Here is a 19,985-nt window from a genome sequence, read left to right on the forward strand (position 1 = left end):
CGTTGGCTACGTCATTGAATTCTTTTATGATCTTATTGACGGCGGGGGCCAGGTGCTCAACGTTTCCGTTGTATGACTGGCTCCTGCAGCGGGTCTTGCGGTCGGCCACTGCCACCTTGGTGAACAGTTCCTGGGGATGGCAAAGGGGGGTCGTTTAGCTGTGTCCACGGTGCCCCTGGGCCCAGGCGGTTACCAGTCAGAGCTGGAGCCCAGGCCACTGAGGATGTGGTGTGAGCCTTATGGCAGTCCAGGCTTCGGACTCCATCCACTGAGGCACCCAGGAATGGATGCACTGGACCCCACAGTGGTGGGGAACAGAGAGAGGGGCTCACTGAGAACAGGCATCCTCCCTCACCTCCTCCCTGCAGCACAAGGCAGCTCAGGCCTGCACGTCCTGGGGCATCTGCCTCCCTTTCTGTCACCCTGTGGATCCCGCTACCCACTCAGGTGCAGTTACCCCCAAAACAACTCCAACCGAGCCTTTGTTGTTGTCTGTCAGGTACATGGCAGGGGCCTCTGAAGTGTGGAGGCTGTGGAGGCCTGGCAGTCCAACGGCCTGAGGACCTAAGGCCCTGGCAGCACCTCTCTGAGCACCCCTCTACTAAACTGCCCCTCCCACCCCAGCCAGGCCCTGCCCACCTTCCCTCTGCTTTCTCATTGGTGTGCAAGGATCCCTAAGTGCCAGCCCTACTGTCCCTGTGGTCAGTGAAGGCTTGGGGGTGAGGAGAGTTTCTCAGGGCACATGGTGGGAAGGTGGCACATCGGCCCAGATCACAGGAGTGCACATCGGAACAGCAGGTCTGGGGCAGCCCATGCCACAGAGAAGGCCCACCCCAACTTCGATCCCGCTCCACTCACTGCATACATCAGAGTCAGCTGCTCGGCCACCAGACGGGGGGGGAATGCCGGGAGGATGGACTCTGGAGCTGGCTCTGGCTTTGCCAGGCCCGGTGCCATTCCAGCAGGTGCCCTGGGCCCCGTGCCCGAGGGCTCATGGGGCTCAAGCTCAGGGCTCAGCGTTGGGGCTGAGGGCGCTGCTGGGATGTCCTCTGGCTCTGCAGGGGCTGAAGCAGGTGACACCGGCCGTAGCTCCAGCACAGGGGTCTCAGGGAGCTCCTGAACTGGCTCTAGCCATGAAGCCGGCCCTCCCTGTGTCTCTGGAGCCAGCTGCGTCTGCCGTGGTTCTGGAGCAGGGAGGACACAGAGAAAGGGTCACCCCGGGGCTGATTCCCCTGCACCTTACAATGACAGAAAAGCCCTCACTGTGTTGAAGGCAACCCCGGTTCGGGAAGCCCACCCTAGACGGTTCCCTGGCTGCAGCCCCTCACCTTCCAGCTCTGCCACAGTGGGCCCCAGGTGCTTCTTCTCGACCAAGTGGTGGAGGGCTTGGCCCTCTGGGATGGATGAAAGCTGGCTGCCATGGAGGATGCTGGTCACATCATCGGGCTCCCAGGCATGGCGCCTAGCCGGTCTCATCCCAGGGCTGGGGGAAGGCCTGGGGGTGGAAGAGTGAGAAGCCTGGTCTTCCCAGCCACACTGCCCTCCCGGCCCACCCTTGTGTGGGCCTGGCCACTGTGCATTCCCCTGCCTGTCCAAGCAACTGCTCCTCCCCCTTCCTGACCCTGCGTGTCCTGGGACCCCATCCTTTCCCATCCTCCCAAATAGGAAGTCCCCAGTCATCAGCCCGCCTGTGGGAATCCAAAGATTGGTCACCTGCTGGGTTCTGAAGGCTCATGGGGCTCCACCTCGGGGCCCGAGACCACTCCCGGTATGTCCCAGATGCTCGCCGCACAGGGGCTGGTGGGCTCTGGACCTGGCGCTGGCTCTGCCAGGCCCGGTGCCATTCCAGCAGGTGCTCCGGGCCCCAGGGCTGAAGCAGGTGACACCGGCTGTAGCTCCAGCACAGGGGTCTCTCGTGCTGTCCTCATTCTCCATTTCTTATTTCCACGGAGAGTTGACTCCTCTTCATGCTGAAGGGGGCAGGGGGCCTATCGTCAGCGGGAAACCCGGGAACCACCAGGACGAGGGAGGTTTGCAACTCACCCGAGAGTCCCCAGCCCTCTGGGGTGTGATCAAGGAGAGGGAAGGGGTGCCCCCAGGGAATGAGGTTCCAGGCCCTCTGGAGTGGGACTGTCGACCACTCTCGTGGGGAAGCCCTGGGAGGGCCCTGGCAGGTTGCCAGGTTTGGAACGGGGTCCTGGGTGTAGACAGCCTGCCCCAGGTCTAGGGAGATGGAGGAGGTGAATCCATCCACCAGCTCCTCCACGCTCCCCAGGGTGGAGCTCCGAGAAGCTAGTGCCTAGTAGCTTGGGAGGTGCCACCCGGGGCTGCCTGGACCTCCCCTCAGGGAAATGTGGGCCTCATTCCCTGCCCCTGACATCAGGCACACAGGGCCATGTGCATAGGACTCGTCCCTGAGGGAAGGAGAGGACACCCCCTGGGCTCAGGACTAACACGTGGGTGGAAGTACCTGGTCCCAACACTCACCTCCACGTCCTGAATGATGAGAGCAGAGGTGTGACACTGACTGCCCCACCAGGGGGCCACCACCTCACAACATGCTGCCACCCAGGAGTGGCGCCCCTCCTCCCCAGCCTTCAGTCCTGCCCATACCCCACACCCACCACACACACACACACAGAAGGGGCCGGGGGGAAGGTCATCCCGGGATGGGTCACACTTGGGGCCTGGCCCTGGAGTGGCCCGCTCTGGGCTGCCCTGTGTTACCTCGGGGTTCCTTGGCCAACACGGACAGAGGCGTTGGAGGTGGTCTCTGAGCCAACGCCCACAGCGAGCAGGAAGACCGTCCCTGTTTGCTTCCCTAACTTCCATGCCTTCAGAAGGCTGTGCACAACAAGACCGTATGTTGCTCTGTCGAGCGTCTCTGGTCAAGTGAGCAGGACTGGGGTCTGTGACCAGGAACTGGGCACCAGGTCACAATTCAGGTTCTACTGGGCGTGTCACCAGCGACATCACTTCCTGAAGGTTCCATTTCGTGGGTCCCTCCCTGCATTCAGACTCATCCACATGCCCCTCTGGGCTGCCGACCCACCGCCCATCCTCCTGGACCCCTTGCCGTGCATGACTACACAGATCTCCACCAGAGCCCTCCCCTCGCTCTTTGGCAATGTCCTTAGGGTCCCAGCTCTGAGGAGACAGATGAGCTCAGACCTCTTTTTCTCACCAGTTCCCTGTCCTGCTGAACCCACAGTGCCTCCCAGGAGCTACCCAATGTCCCAACCTGCACAGGCAGGGTCATGCCAGACATTTCTCCCTAGGGACATCCTCAGGGATATATGGATGACACCTCCAACTCCTCCTGGGAGCTGGTGTCATGTGTGTCTGCACACAGGCTCAGAGATGGAACAATGCCAACCAGGCTTGGCATGGGGCGTGGAACACCATGCAAGTCAGGCCCGGGTTCGGGCCATGAGATCTTGAGCAAGTCATCCCCCCTCTAGGCCATTTTCAGGTGTGCACCTTGAAGGGGTGGCAATGACAGGAGACCCGGGTGTTGTCATCTACTCCCAAGGCATCCACCTTGCAGAGGTCTCCGTTCTATGAGGACCATACCCGAGGGCCTCCCGTTGACATATGTGGTGGGCAGCCTTGTATGGTGAACCCAGTAATCCCTCCTAGGAAGCACATACCCTGCTACCACTGCGTGGTGTGAACAGCACAGCCAAGGGGATGTGCTGTCACAGCCACATTGCATGAAAAGCAGTCACTTCCCCACTTTTCATGCTTTCTGTACAAAAGGGTCCTGACACTGCCCAGGGCAGTGAGCTTGGTAGCCCATATCAGTGTGTATGTGTCACGGCTTCTACGCACATATTCTATTTTTCAGACATAAGGCAGTGGGGTTTGGATGCAGCAAGAAAATGGATACGTTCATCCATTTTGTTCACGGTGTGACATATTTACGGAACAAATGTCATGGTTAAGATCACAGAATAGGGAGCTACTAGCTCATTTTCAACATCCAGCTTTAACCACTTGGTAGGCATTTGACTGCGGGCAAGTCACCGACCTTGGTAGCACAGTTTCTCCACCTGTCCCTTGGCCGTCATCGTAGGATCTTGATTATGTGAGGTCACAGAGAGCATTGAAGGCGTTACCCTGGGAAGAAGGCTTGGAAGGCCTGGCACATCACAAGTGCTTCATCTAGTTAGTATAAATCTATTGTTACATTCCTCTAACCTGTCTGTAAGCTCCAGAGGGCACAGAGCTAAGGGAGTCAATGCAGAATTTCCAGAACCTCCCACCTAGCCTTAGTCCATTTACAGATCAGTGGTTGTAACTAGTGCAGGGCCTTGCAACCTCCGGGATAAGGGGTGGAAAGGAAATGGCCATTCTCTCCTTCCGTCCATTCCTGGTATGAACTGGTCTGGCATCTGCCAAGCACCAAGGACCCACTCACGGAGTTCCTGCTAGAAGGGGTGGGTAGGGGAAGGGGAGCACCATCCGCGGCTGGACTAGATGGGTGGTGCTGAGCCTGGCTAGCGACTGTAAGAGATAAAAGCCTTTCTCCCTTCCTGCCCTTTCCCTTGACTGATTTCGGTTTTGCAGTCTCATAGGGTGACTTGCCCTAGCCTGGGAATATCTTTCCCTCCAAGGCTATATCTGGCATAGTTGGCAGGATCTGGTGAACCTGAAATCGGTCCTCATGGTTCCCTGTTGGTGCAGACTGCTTGTTTAGATGGTGTGGAGATACTCAGTCCCCTAGAGGTGGTGGGGATACATCTGGGGACCCCCCTAGGGGTGGCAGGGATTCACCAGGGGATTCCCCTGTTTATGGCGAGGCTTCACCTGGAGATCCCACACTGGGGATGGTGTCTGCGGGAAAGTGCCTCCTGGAGGAGTGGGCCTCTCCCCAGGAACTGGGAAAAATGGGGGCACTGGAGTCAGCCCCGTGTAAAATCAGGGACTCGGGAACTGAGTGGCCATGAGGTGGCAGGAAAAGTTGGGTGGTTGCTTCTTGCAGCGTTAGAAAGGGTTGCTAATGAGAGAAATGTCCTCCAGTGGCAAGCGTCCAGGAAGACGAGTTGTGGGGTGGTCTGAGAAGGGAAAGAAAACAGGTCCCACTGCTGAGACACACTGGTGGCACAAGACGGGACAGCACAAAAACGGGAGGTAGATAGCCCATGGGGGTGGTGAAGGAAGGGGTGGTGCCTTCAGCCCTGGAGACAGCAGAGGAGATGGCAGGGTAGAGAGGTGCAGGGGACAATGGCGGGGTGGGGCCTAGGACAGAGCTGTTGCTGAGCCTGCTGCCTGAGGTACCAACCCTCCCATATTGAAGGCCTGCCCGATTTGTTACACAAATAAAGATGCAGGAACTGCGGGTTCCTCGCTGAGTGGAGCAGACCCCACCCCACTGCCGAGCACTCCACGCTCCGCGACTATACCCAGGCCGAGCTGGAGCCTCTGCGTACATGGCTTTTGCATCTTTGGGGTTTAGGAGTAGAGGGCATTGTTCCGTCTGGGTCAGAAATGAATAAAGTGGCTTCCCTGATGACTCACCCATCTCTCTGGCAGAGGATACAAAATGCCTGTGAGCACCAGGGAATGATGTACTTTTGGATTGCCTGACTGCAGCCCTAAGGGCAGTTTGGCCTAATCAGGTTGAGTTGCCATATATCCCTGCTAGTTGGAAAACATGTGCAGCACTCCAGCAGGTGCTGGGGAGCTGGGCATGGAAAGTGTCAGCTGTTATGTGGACCGACAGGGCCCCTGTGAGGAGTTGTTCACCACGGGGATGAGGAATCTGGTGCTCCATACAGCTCCTCCATCCTTCTCTGGGTCCCTAGTGTCTGTTCTTGCTCCTCCACATAGGAAAACCCGTAAGTGAGGTCACTCCTGCTTCTCAGATCTGGGGAAGGCTGAAATCAGAAGAGCTCAGAAGGAAGTATGCTCTGCGGCTGAAAGAAGAGGTTTACAGGGCCCTGTGAAGGTCTCGAGGACCCAGATTTTGGGTTGATTTGATAAAGGCGGGGGCAGTGAAAGAAACTCCATGGAGAGCCTAGTAGAATCTTCCTAGAACTGTGGCACCTATTAAAGCCAAAGCAGCGGTCCAAGCCGCTGAGGTACAAGACACGGAAGCCAGAGGCAAAGCCTGTCCTCTGGCCCATGTGCCTGCAGGACTTCCAGGGTCCTTGACTCCACAGGAGGGTGATTGGGGATTGCGGTTTGACTGGGGGAGGATGTCAAGGCCTCCACCTTGTGGGCGTGGTGAGGACTGGAGGCCACATGACATATACAGTTAGCAATTCACTGGTCCCCAGTGAATGTACAATGTGTTCTGGCACTGGTGGAGTCCGGAGCTGAATGTTCTCTGATTTATGGTAACCCTGAGTGGCTTCCTGGGACCCCCACTGTGATAGATGCTATGGGAGTAAGGCAGTTAGAGTGAAGAAAGCCCAAAATACATTGGGAATGGGGCATTTACCCCCAAAGCAGTACGCTGTGTATATTTCTCCAATCCCTGAATATATTTAGGGTTGGATACCCTGCAGGGCCTGTGGTTACAGACCACTGCAGGTGAGTTCCGACTGAGGATTTGTGTGGTAAAGGCAGCTCGGAGGGGACGTGCTAAGCACTCGCCCATAGCTCTGTCTGTACCTCGGCAAGTGAGAAATACTAAGCAGTATGTATTGCCAGGGGGCACAAAGAAATCGGAGAAACTCTACAGGACCTGGAGACGGTGGGCATCCTAAAGTGCGCTCATAGTCCTTTTACTTCCCCGGTGTGACACATCATGTTGAGGGCCTTGCTAATGCTTTCTTCTCTATTGACGTAACACAGGAGAGCCAGGAACAGTTTGCCTTCATGTGGGAAGGGTGGCCGAGGATGTTCGCTGTCTATCTGCAGGGACACCCCTGCAGTTCCAACATATGTCACGGACTTGTAGCCCAGGAGTTGGCAGCATGGGAGAAACTGCCAACAGTGCACCTGTATCATCATATTGATGACATTATGCTCACATCTGATTCTCTTCCAGATCTACAAGGTGCAGCACCCGGAGTGCTGCAGCATCTACAGGAGAAAGGATGACAGGAGGGACAGAAGTTGGGGCCAGCTATCACTTTCTGCCTGGCCTCCTGGTTGGCTGCTGGTGGCAGAGGGATCTGTGATGTAAGCCCGGGGAGAGGAAATCCCAGGGCAAAATACCTTTAACAACAGAAATCAGTCAAAGGAAGAAATAAAGTTTAAAATTCATTTATTGCTTATAAACTGAAGTCTGTGGCCTTCTCTCTTTCCTGCTCCAGCAGAAGCAAAAGCAGCCCTCCCCGTCTCCTCTCAGGTACAGCCCATAAGCCCTCCATTGCCCAGGTGATTACCCATTGGTATGGAGATGAACTTCTCCCCACCCCTGAGGAATGATACAAATGCACTAAAGCCATACTTCTTTCCACCTCTGATTGTCTATTGATATGGAGATGTACCAAAACCAGGTGAGATATCCTGGAAATATTACAATTTTACCCACTCATGAGCACTGGTGGAAGATTCCATAAAGGTCCAGGCAGAGATGGCCTGCGAGCAGATGAAAATGTAGAGTCAAAGGAGGGCTATCTGGAAATAAGTGGAAGAATCTAAGAAGGGAGGGACTTGGTTGCACAAAGACTACACCAGGCAGTAATCATAGAGATATTCTGAGGCCTTAAGGGGAGGCCAGAAGAGGAGACCAGAGCTGCCTATTCTGGCCCCAGAGGGGAGTTGGGGCTAAGCGGCAGCTGTGGAGCTGGATTTCAGTCAACCTGAGTAGCTTTTCCTACAGCTGGAACTGGGGGGGAAATGGAAAGTCCAGGGACAAGGGGCGTTGACTCATGGCGTCAGGAAGGGGAGTTCCCTTCCAGGCAAAACGCACCCCTTACGGCCCCAGCAAAGCTGCTTTCCTTTCCTGCCCCAACCCTCCCTTTATCAGAACCCCCACCTTCCAGGCAGCTGGCTAAGCAACCCATTAAGGCCAGCTTCCTAACTCATCAGTGAAACCTTCTGTTCCATGGGTTCTTGTTCATGGAGTCAAAGAATGAACTTGGCCCCAAAGAAACACTCAGAGTAGGAGAGCAAGGGAGAGGCTTTTATTTAGAGATTAAGCTTGAGGACAGAGCTGGTTCACGCTGGGAGGGGACAAGAGAGTCCAGGGTGGTGCATTTTGTAGGGGATTTATAGGCGGTTGAGAGACAAAGGGCTAGGGATGCAGACCTGCTAAGTGGTCCCAAAATGTTTATCTTTGAGGAGACACTAGTTTCTTATCAGTCTTCTGCCAAATTAGCTTAACACAGGAAATTTACTGCTCTGATTCTCTCAGGATAGCAGCTTCTTGGTCTCGAGCATATCATCCAAGACTGCCTGCTCTCCTTTCAAGGTGGGTGAGTTATCGTCTGTCTGTTAAAGAGTATATTAAGAAACTTCCTTTTAACATCTTGGGTTTTAAAATGCAATCTTATATTTAAGATGGAATCCTTCTTGTTTTAACTACATGAATGACTGGGCTTGTTTGCTGAAATCAGTTGCCCAGGTTGCAAATTATTTCATTAGGGCTGGAGGAGGAAAAGCAGCATCTGAGTAAAGTTAAAAACATAAGCTGGGTCTTTCAGCAGGCTCAAGTAAATCTCACCATAGTATGACTTGACTGACACAATGAAGACTTGGGCTATGCTGAGGTATTTTCTTATCTGGGGGATATTCAAACATTCTAGGCCAAGTTACTCCTGGCTTTTTAATTTTAACTCATTTCACTGAAGAATGCCTATATTCTGTTAGATATTTTTACCTTAAAGAATTAATTTGACTGGTTTTGCTTAATGTTTAACATTCGTAGGGATTTCTTTGCACATTGTTACATTGTTCTGACTGTGATTAACCTGCTTTGCTTTTTTACCAGAGGCCCTCACCCTCCTCTATCTAAAGCCACAGCCCCTGCCTGTCTTACTTCCATCCCAAGTATTTGCAGAGATGAGGCAGAATTCGTTCATTTGAACAAATCCTCTTGGTGACAGTTGCACAGGGAAAATTTCCACTTTGCATACCACTCCCCACCCACCAGGCCTGCTCTGGAGGGTAATTTAGTAGGAAGAGGCCCTGGCCCACAGAAGCAAGCAGCTGTCACCCAGCGCCCAGCAGGGCATGTGCACCGGTTGGCTTCTAAAAGGACATGGGGACTGTGCCAGTTGAATTGTTGAAGAAAATTCCTCTAGATTTCCACTTCACACAGATCACTCACATTCCACTGGACTCCAGTTGAGACGGGGACCAGTAGGTTGAGGGCCTCCAGAAAAAAATAAAGCAAGGTAAGCACAGAAAAATGTAACAATGTTCAATGAAACTCCTACCAAAACAATTTGCAACCAGCAGCGATACAGCAAGCAAGCCCAGTAATAAACAAGTAGTAAAAACAGGAAGGATTCCACCTTACAGATAAGATTGCATTTAAAATTAGTAAAAAAAAAAAGTAAGTTTCTTAACATACTGTTTAACAAACGATAACTCAGCCCAGCAAAGCAGGCAGTTTTGACTGACTGGTTCCCACATCAGGGAATCTGCTCTCCTGGGAGGAGGAAATCAGCGCAGTAAATGTCTTGTAAATAACGAGAAGACTGTTAAGAAACTTAATGTTCATCATTCAGACTATGAATAATTGACCGCGAGCATGTGAAAAATATGGCCTTAAAGAAGGCATGGGTGCAGATGTGTAGAAAGGCTAAATGTGGCTGATTAATGCCAGTGGTAACTATTATTAGGCTGAGTTGGCTTGAAGTTGATAAAGCTACAGTTCTTTTATGTCGTTTTGGGTAAAGGGCGCAAATAGCTGTAAACAGAGTTGAGGTGGCTCCTAAACAAAGTTTTGTTTGAATTTTTTTATTGTTTTCTATTAGAGGGTAAAATCGGATTAAAAGAAATACCCCTGCAACAACTATTGTGCTAGAGTGAAACAGTGCTCATACTGGGGTTGGCCCTTCTATAGCAGAAGGAAGTCAGGGATGTAGGCCAAATTGTGCAGATTTTCCAGCTGCAGCTAGTAATAGTCCTATTAGAGGAATGTTTGTGTTTTCAGAATTAAGAATAAAATTTGTTGAAATTCTCATGAGTTTAGGTTGGAAAGAAATGCTGTAGATACAAGAAATCCAATGTCTCCAATACAATTGTGTAAGATTGCCTGTGTGGCAGCAGTATTTGCATCTGTCCACCCATATCACCAGCCAATGAGTAGGAAGGATATGACTCCAACTCCTTCTCAACCAATAAAAAGTTGGAATAGATCGTTGGCAGTGGTTAGAATTATTACTGATTAAGAAATGTAATATAGATATTTAAAGAATCGGTTAATATAAGGGTCTGACTCTATGTACCATAAGGAGAATTCTATGATGGATCATGTGACAAACAGTGCTACTGGGATAAGTGTCATAGAAAATAATTAATTTAAAGCTTATTGATATTTCTGTGGTTTGAATTGTTATCCAGTGTGGGTAAATTGGGTAAAATTGAAACATTTCCAGAGTATCTCGCCTGGCTTTAGTACATCTGCATATCTACAGTAGTTCAGAGGTGGAAAGAAGTCTGGCTTCAGTGCATTTGCAGCTTTCTTCAGGGGTGGAGAAGTTCATCGCCGTATCAATGGGTAGTTACCTGGGCAATGGGGGGTTTATCTGTACCTGAGAGGTGACGGGGAGGGCCGGTTTTGCTGCTGCTTGAGCAGGAGAGATGGGCCAGACTGCAGTTTTTGAACAATAAACGGGTTTTAAACTTTATTTCTCCCTTTGACTGATTTCCGTTTTTAGAGGTATTTTTCCCTGGGATTTCCTTTCCCCAGAGTAACACCCAGTGTCAGTTAGAAGTGACTGTTTCTTCGTTTGAGTAAATGAATGCTATTGCAGGGATTATGCTAATAGCAAAAGGAAATGCAACTGTATTTTTTACATATGAAGGGTAGTTTTTGTTTACGTACATACTGGTAGGACAAATTAAGATTAGCACAACTAATAGTGTTAGTGTTACAAGTGTGAGAAACACACTCACTGGTCCAAATTCACTGAGTGGACACGGAGACGAAGAGAACAGCGGAGCGAGGCTTTAATGACAGTCTTGCAAGATCCGGTGTCTGGTGAGGAGGCACGCCTGGGGAGTTTGGCACCAGTAATTTATCTCCTAGAGTGCAAGTCCCTCCCCTGGTTCCTCACTGGCTGAGTACTACAGGGATCACATTCTTTCCTGACGTCCGTAAGCCAGCTATATCTTTCCCTTACATTTGTCTTTAATTTTATTGGTAAGTTGAAAAAACTCAAAAACTCAAACAGGTAGAGCCAGGCCCTTACCAGTTCCTCCCCCACCCCCTCAGCCTGAGCATCTTCCACCATGTGGCTCTTTGTTAATACCTTACTGTTAAAATGTTTAAACATCCTGGTGGGAAGAAATTGAAAGGGTATCTTGCCGCGACCCTCCTTACCCAGAACGACTCAGGAGACACGGGCCCACGCAAGAGACTTCATTATCTGAAAGAGAGAGTGGCTGCCCCAGAGGGGGGTGGGGAGAGGGAGCAGCAGAGAGAGCAGTGGGACACAGAGCAGAGAGAGAGAGGGAGACAGAGCAGGGAGAAAAGAGAGACAGACAAAAAAGAGAGAGAGGGCAGCAGCGAGGTGCCTTTTATTGTGGCGGATCCCCTTGCCTGTTGCTTTGGGGGAGGGTCGGGATGTTTAGACATAAGGCAGGGTAAGCTCAGGCATAATTCTCACTGGCTTATGTGCTTGGAACCATGGGGTAAATGGAGGATAAACTACTATATTCATACATAAATCACATTTAGGTTTTATGCTCTTTCCTAATATAAGTGAAGACCATACTAGGATAATTATTACTTTTATTTGGTGTTGCACCAATTTTTTGATTCCTTAGACCAATAGATAACTACCATCCTATTAAAGGTTTGAAAAAGCCATATGTTTACATATGGGAGCATGAATTAGCAGTTCTTGCATGCTTTTTAGGTAAATAAGAAGTCAGAGTCGTGTATTATCAGATTCACAACCTGATGTTTTTGTTAAACTATATTTGCCATAAAGTAAGCCTAGGATAATTTTGGGGTTAATAGATAGTATTATGAGGGGCAGTATGTGTAGCACTATTGAGAGTATTCTCTCACGTAAAGGAGGGCTTAATGTTACTGTGATGTGTATATTTACTTTGTTGAGTAGTATTAACCTTTGTTAATAAATGTTGTATCAGTTCATTTCCTTCCTTCCTCCCTTCCCTCCCTCCCTCCCTCCCTCTCTTTCTCCTTCCCTCCTTCCTTCCATTTATAAACACTTGTAAGAATCCCTAAGGGATCATGGGAAGATGGCAGCGTGAGTAGTTCAGAGGAAATCTCCTCCCCAAAACATATATATTTATGAAAATACAATAAATACAACTATTCCTAAAAGAGACACCAGTGGATGTAGTACAATAGCCAGGATTCATCTACATCTGCGAGAACTCAACATCACACAAAGGGGGTAAGATACAAGCCATGGCCAGGCGGGACCCAAATGCTCCCCCACCCGAAAACCCGATGGAAAGAATGGAGTCGGAACGGAGAGGGAGTGAAAGCCCAGGACTGCTAAACAACCAGCTCTAGAAATCTGCACCCGGAACGCAGACACAAGGTGCATGGGGTGTTGGACATTAGAGAAACGGAAAAGGAAAACCTGTGGGCAGGTCCCTGCAACCGGCGCCCTTGAGACAAAAGAAAAGTGAGTGCTTCCTATAAGTCTTAAAGAAACAGGAACCCCATTGCTGGACAAAGTTGTCCCAGCACACATAGCCAGCAGCTGGAAATCCCAGGGAAACTTAGGCGCTGTAAACCCCGGGGAGGCAGTGCAGCTCTGAAGCCCCTCACGGCACTAAGTAGTCTGCCAGTCGTTCCTCCAACTGGTGTGGACCCCAACATACCGGCCCAGTATCAGGAAAGTGGTAGCATGGGTCGGGGACAGCAGCGCCGGAAGGGACTGGGAGCAGATGTGTGCGCCAGCAGTGCCAGACGGGACCAGGAGAGGCTTGTGAGAGCCCACAGCCGCGCAACCAAACAGCCTGGACACAGCTCGCATGCACCGGTGGCAGTGAAGCCAGAGGAGCCCGGTAGAGGTCCACGCGAGAGAGTCCTGTGCACACCTGCAGCGGAGACAGAGGGAGCAGGCGCTCTCCCAGCAGCCGACCGGAATCCCAGCCCAACGCACAGCCGCCCGGACCAGACCCAAAGGCCACTGGTGCCACACAGCTGGCCGGCAGGGGTGCTGCTAGCATGAAGGAGCGCACCTGGTGTGCGTGCAACTCCCCACAGGGCTCCATGCTGCTCCGACGGAGACCCCACCCACAGCAGCTTAGGAGACTAACCCGGTGGCTTATCAAGGAGTGCGGGTAAACGTCACAGGCAGCAGAGAAGAACAAGGCATCCAGTAAGCAGGAAAGCACTTTCTTCTCCCAGCTGACACACCCGTAACCTACCTACAGCCACTGCTATCACCATGAAAAGGCAAAAAAATTTAGTTCAGTCCAAGATAGTTCAAACAACACCTGAGAAAGGGTCTGCAAAGGCAGACCTAACCAGTCTCCCTGAAAAAGAATTCAAAATAAAAATCATAAACATGCTGACAGAGCTGCAGAGAAATATGCAAGAGCAAGGGATGAAGTCCGGAGGGAGATTACAGAAGTGAAACAAACTCTGGAAGGATTTAGAAGCAGAATGGATAAGATGGAAGAGGCCACTGATGGAATAGAAACCGGAGAACAGAACGCATAGAAGCTGATGCAGAGGGAAATAAAAGGATCTCCAGGAATGAAACAATATTAAGAGAACTGTGTGACCAATCCAAAAGGAAAAATATCTGCATTATAGGGGTACTGGAGGAAGAAGAGAGAGAAAAAGGGGTAGAAAGTGTCTTTGAAGAAATAATTGCTAAGAACTTCCCCAAACTGGGGGAAGAAATAGCTGCTCAGACTACAGAGGCACACAGAACTCCCGAGAGACGGGATCCAAAGAGGACAACACCAAGACACATAATAATTAAAATGGCAAAGATCAAGGACAAGGACAGAGTATTAAAGGCAGCCAGAGAGAGAAAAAAGGTCACCTACAAAGAAAAACCCATGAGGCTATCATCAGACTTCTCAACAGAAACCTTACAGGCCAGAAGAGAATGGCATGATATATTTAATGCAATGAAACAGAAGGGCCTTGAACAAAGGATACTGTATCCAGCACGATTATCATTTAAATATGAAGGAGGGATTAAACAATCCCCAGATAAGCAAAAGTTGAGGGAATTTGCCACCCACAAACCACCTCTACAGGGTATCTTAGAGGGACTGCTCTAGATGGGAGCACTCCTAAAAAGAGCACAGAACAAAACACCCAACATATGAAGAATGGAGGAGGAGAAAAAAAAAGGGAAAGAAATAATCATCAGACTGTGTTTATAACAGCTCAATAAGCGAGTTAAGTCAGACAGTAAGGTAATAAACAAGCTAACCTTGAACCTTTGGTAACCATGGACCCAAAGCCTGCAATGGCAGTACGTACATATCTTTCAAAATAATCACCCTAAATGTAAATGAACTGAATGCACCAATCAAAAGACACAGAGTAACAGAATGGATAAAAAAGCAAGACCTATCTATATACTGCTTACAAGAGACTCACCTCAAACCCAAAGACATGCACAGATTAAAAGTCAAGGGATGGAGAAAGATATTTCATGCAAACAACAGGGAGAAAAAAGGAGGTGTTGCAATACTAGTATCAGACAAAATAGACTTCAAAATAAAGAAAGTAACAACAGATCAAGAAGGACATTACATAATGATAAAGGGCTCAGTCCAACAAGAGGATATAACCATTATAAACATATATGCATCCAATACAGGAGCACCAATATATATGAAACAAATAATAACAGAATTAAAGGAAGAAATGGAATGCAATGCGTTCATTTTGGGAGACTTTAACACACCACTCACTCCAAAGAACAGATCCACCAGATAGGAAATAAGTAAGGACACAGAGGCACTGAACAACACACTAGAACAGATGGACCTAATAGACATCTATAGAACTCTATATCCAAAAGCAACAGGATACACATTCTTCTCAAGTGCACATGGAACATTCTCCAGAATAGACCACATACTAGGCCACAAAAAGAGCCTCAAAAAATTCCAAAAGATTGAAATCCTACCAACCAACTTTTCAGGCCACAAAGGTATAAAACTAGAAATAAATTGCACAAAGAAAGCAAAAAGGCTCACAAACACATGGAGGCTTAACAACATGCTCCTAAATAATCAATGGAACAACGACCAAAATAAAATGGAGATCCAGCAATATATGGAAACAAATGACAACAACACAAAGCCCCAACTTAAGCAGTCTTAAGAGGAAAGTATATATATAGCAACCTAGGCATATTTAAAGAAGGAAGAACAAATCCAAATGAATAGTCTTATGTCACAATTATCGAAATTGGAAAAAGAAGAACAAATGAGGCTAAAGGTCAGCCGACACAGGGACATAATAAAGATAAGAGAATAAATAAATAAAATTGAGAAGAATAAAACAATAGAAAAAAAATCAGTGAAACCAAGAGCTGGTTCTTTCAGAAAATAAACAAAATAGATAAGCCTCTAGCCAGACTTATTAAGAGAAAAAGAGAGTCAACACACATCAACAGAAGCAGAAACGAGAAAGGAAAAATCATGACAGACCCCAAAGAAATACAAAGAATTATTAGAGAATACTGTGAAAACCTATATGCTAACAAGCTGGAAAACCTAGGAGAAATGGACAACGTCCTAGAAAAATACAACCTTCCAAGACTGACCCAGAAAGAAACAGAAAATCTAAACAGATCAATTACCAGCAATGAAATGGAATAGGTAAACAAAAAACTAGCCAAGAACAAAACCCCCAGGCCACATGGATTTACCTCGGAATTTTATCAGACATACAGAGAAGATATAAACCCATTCTCCTTAAAGTTTTCCAAAAAATAGAAGAGGGGGGAATACTCCCAAACTCATTCTATGAAGCCAACATCACCCTAATACCAAAACGAGGCAAAGACCCCACGAAAAAAGAAAATTACGGACCAATATCTCTGATGAATGTAGATGCAAAAATACTCAACAAAATATTAGCAAACCGAATTCAAAAATACATCAAAAAAATCATACAACATGACCAAGTGGGATTCATCCCAGGGATGCAAGAATGGTGCAACATCCGAAAATCCATCATCATCATCCACCATATCAACAAAGAGAAGGACAAAAACCACATGATCATCTCCATAGATGCTGGAAAAGCATTCGCAAAAATTCAGCATCCATTCATGATAAAAACTATCAACAAAATTGGCATAAAGGGCCAGTACCTCAACATAATAAAGGCCATATATAATAAACCCACAGGTAACATCATACTGAACCAGAGAGAGGCTGAAAGCTTTTCCTCTGATATCAGGAACAAGACAAGGATGCCCACTCTCCCACTGTTATTTAACATAGTACTGGGGGTCCTAACCACAGTAATTAGACAAAACAAAGAAATACAAGGAATCCAGATTGGTAAGAACAAGTTAACTGTCACTATTTGCAGATGACATGATATTGTACATAAAAAACCCTAAAGACTCCACTACAAAACTACTAGAACTAATACTGGAATTCAGCAAAGTTGCAGGATACAAAATTTAACACACAGAAATCTGTGGCTTTCCTATACACTAACAATGAACTAATAGAAAGAAATCAGGAATACAATTCCATTCACAATAGTACCAAAAAGAATAAAATACCTAGGAATAAATGTAACCAAGGAAGTGAAAGACCTATACCCTCAAAACTACAAGACACTATTGAGAGAAATTAAAGATGATACTAACAAATGGAAACTCATCCCATGCTCCTGGCTAGGAAGAATTAATATTGTCAAAATGGCCATCCTGCCCAAAGCAATATACAGATTCGATGCAATCCCTATCAAATTACCAACAGCATTCTTTATTGAACTGGAACAAATAGTTCAAAAATTTATATGGAACCTCCAAAGACCCCTAATAGTCAAAGCAATCCTGAGAAAGAAAAAGTGGGGGGAATCTCGCTCACCAACTTCAAGCTCTACTACAAAGCCACAGTAATCAAGACAATTTGGCACTGGCACAAGAACAGAGCCACAGACCAGTGGAACAGAACAGAGACTCCAGACATTAAGCCAAATATATATGGCCAATTAATATACAATAAAGGAGCCATGGACATACAATGGGGAAATGACAGTCTCTTCAACAGATGGTGCTGGCAAAACTGGACAGCTACATGTAAGAGAATAAAACTGGATCACTGTCTAACCCCATATACAAAAGTAAACTCCAAATGGATCAAAGACCTGAATGTAAGTCATGAAACCATAAAACTCTTTGAAGCAAACATAGGCAAAAATCTCATGGACATAAACATGAGTGACTTCTTCATGAACATATCTCCCCGGGCAAGGGAATCAAAAGTAAAAATGAACAGGTGGGACTATATCAAGCTGAAAAGCTTCTGTACAGCAAAGGACACCATCAATAGAACAAACAGGTATCCTACAGTATGGGAGAATATATTCATAAATGACAGATCCGATAAAGGGTTGACATCCAAAATAAATGAAGAGCTCACACACCTCAACAAACAAAAAACAAATAATCTAATTTAAAAATGGGCAGAGGAGCTGAATAGACAGTTCTCCAAGGAAGAAATTCAGATAACCAACAGAACATGAAAACAGACGCTCCACATCGCTTGTCATCAGAGAAATGCAAATTAAAACCACAATGAGATATCACCTCACACCACTAAGGATGCCACCATCCAAAAAACAAACAACAACGAATGTTGGCGAGGTTGTGGAGAAAGGGGAACCCTCCTACACTGCTGGTGGGAATGCAAATTAGTTCAACCATTGTGGAAAGCAGTATGGAGGTTCCTCAAAATGCTCAAAATAGAAATACCATTTGACCCAGGAATTCCGCTTCTAGGAATTTACCCTAAGAATGCAGCACTCCAGTTTGAGAAAGACAGATGCACCCCTATGTTTATCACTGCACTATTTACAATAGCCAAGATATGGAAGCAATCTAAATGTCCATCAGTAGATGAATAAAGAAGATGAGGTATATATACACAATGGAATATTACTCAGCCATAAGAAAAAAACAGATCTTACCATTTGCAACAACATGGATGGAGTTAGAGGGTATTATGCTCAGTGAAATAAGCCAGATGGAGAAAGACAAGTACCAAATAATTTCACTCATATGTGGAATATAAGAACAAAGGAAAACTGAAGGAACAAAACAGCAGCAGAATCACAGAACCCAAGAATGGACTAACAGTTACCAAAGGAAAGGGACTGGAGAGGATGGCTGTGAGGGGAGGAACACAGGGGATGGGGGGAAAGGGACATTATAATTAGCACACATAATGTGGGGGGTAGAGCATGGGGAAGGCAGTACAACACAGGGAAGTAGTGATTCTATAGCATCTTACGCTGGTGGACAGTCACTGTAATGGGGCATGTGGTGGAGACTTGATAATGAGGGGAATCTAGTAACCACAGTGCTACTGATGTAATTGTTTATTAATGATACCCTGGAACATGTCAGAGTAAATTTTCTCCACACTGGGGGAAATATTTGGCTAATTTGACTTGTTTATCTGATATATAATTAACCTGCTTAATTACCTGGAAAGCACTGTCAAAGGCCTCCCTCCCTCCCTTCCTTTCTTTCCTTTCTTTCTCTCCCTTTGTTTTTTTTCTTTCCTCTCTCTCTCTCTCTCTCTCTTTCTTTCTTTCTCTCTCTCTCTTTCTTTCTTTCTCTCCTTCCTTCCTTCCTTTCTTATTCATACATTTTTAAAAATTTTGTTATCATTAATCTACAATTACATGAAGAACATTATGTTTACTAGGCTCTCCCCTACCCCAAGTCTCCCCCACAAACCGCATTACAGTCGCTGTCCATCAGCATAGTAAGATGTTGTAGAATCACTACTTCTCTTCTCTGTGTTGCACAGCCCTCCCCATGCCCCCCCCACATTATACATGCTAATCATAATACTCCCTTTCTTCTTTCCCACCCTTATCCCTCCCTACCCTCCCATTCTCCCCAGTCTCTTTCCCTTTGGTAACTGTTAGTCCATTCTTGGGTTCTGTGATTTTGCTGCTATTTTGTTCCTTCAGTTTTTCCTTTGTTCTTATACTCCACAGATGAGTGAAATCATTTGGTATTTGTCTTTCTCCGCTTCAGCCATGCATTCTTTAATCTCCTTGTCAAGTCTTTTCTTCCAGAATGGAAAATCCAACTCCAGATGTTGCCACTTAACCTAATAACACGATTTGTTCTATCTTGCCTGGAAGCCATAAGACTGAAAATGGTGATGGAAATGGAACCCAGGATGGAAGTGCCCATTTCCAAGGCCCTCTCGACCAACCACTGATGCAGCCCTAGGTGCACCCCTAACTTTGCCCCTTCTCAGCACGAAGCTGCCAGAATGGTTGTCACCTCTTTCACCCAGCAACAGCTAGGGTCTCCATCTGTAGATGGGGGAATGAGACAGGGACCATGGGCCTAGACAGAGTAGGGTGAGGGCCTCCAGAAAACACAAAGCAAGATAATCCATTGTGGGATTTGCTTTGGCCTGCTGGGGGGCCCAGCTTATTTTTCTAACTTTACCCAAGTGCTGCTTTTCTTCCTCCAGCCCTAAACAAATGATTAGTTGCAACTTGGCAATGTAGCAAGCAAGCCCAAAACACCATAGTAAAAACAGGAAGGATTCCATCTTAAAACCCAATTAGTTAAAAAGTAAGTTTCTTAACAAACAGACAATAACTCAGTCCACCTTGGGAGCAAAGCAGGCAGTCTCAAGTGATATGCTCCCAGACCAGGGAGCTGCTATCCTTGGAGGAAATC

The 19,985-nt window shown here is 47.5% G+C and overlaps 1 protein-coding gene across 1 annotated transcript in view; it reads right to left on the bottom strand.

Annotated features, from left to right (window-relative positions):
* Window positions 1–7: 7 nt before the first annotated feature.
* Window positions 8–19,985, bottom strand: part of LOC130682451 (uncharacterized) — a gene marked incomplete at its 3' end in the record, with an annotated part of 25,453 nt that continues 5,475 nt past the window's right edge. The window contains exons 2-5 of the mRNA XM_057496812.1: window positions 1,714–1,970; window positions 1,329–1,495; window positions 859–1,184; window positions 8–130 (exon numbers count right to left, since the gene is read on the bottom strand). Coding sequence (XP_057352795.1) covers window positions 8–130; window positions 859–1,184; window positions 1,329–1,495; window positions 1,714–1,928 — 831 coding nt within the window. The remainder of the gene's footprint in view (window positions 131–858; window positions 1,185–1,328; window positions 1,496–1,713; window positions 1,971–19,985) is intronic.

This window comes from Manis pentadactyla, unplaced genomic scaffold, assembly GCF_030020395.1.
Source record: "Manis pentadactyla isolate mManPen7 unplaced genomic scaffold, mManPen7.hap1 scaffold_547, whole genome shotgun sequence".
Lineage (NCBI taxonomy): Eukaryota > Metazoa > Chordata > Mammalia > Pholidota > Manidae > Manis > Manis pentadactyla.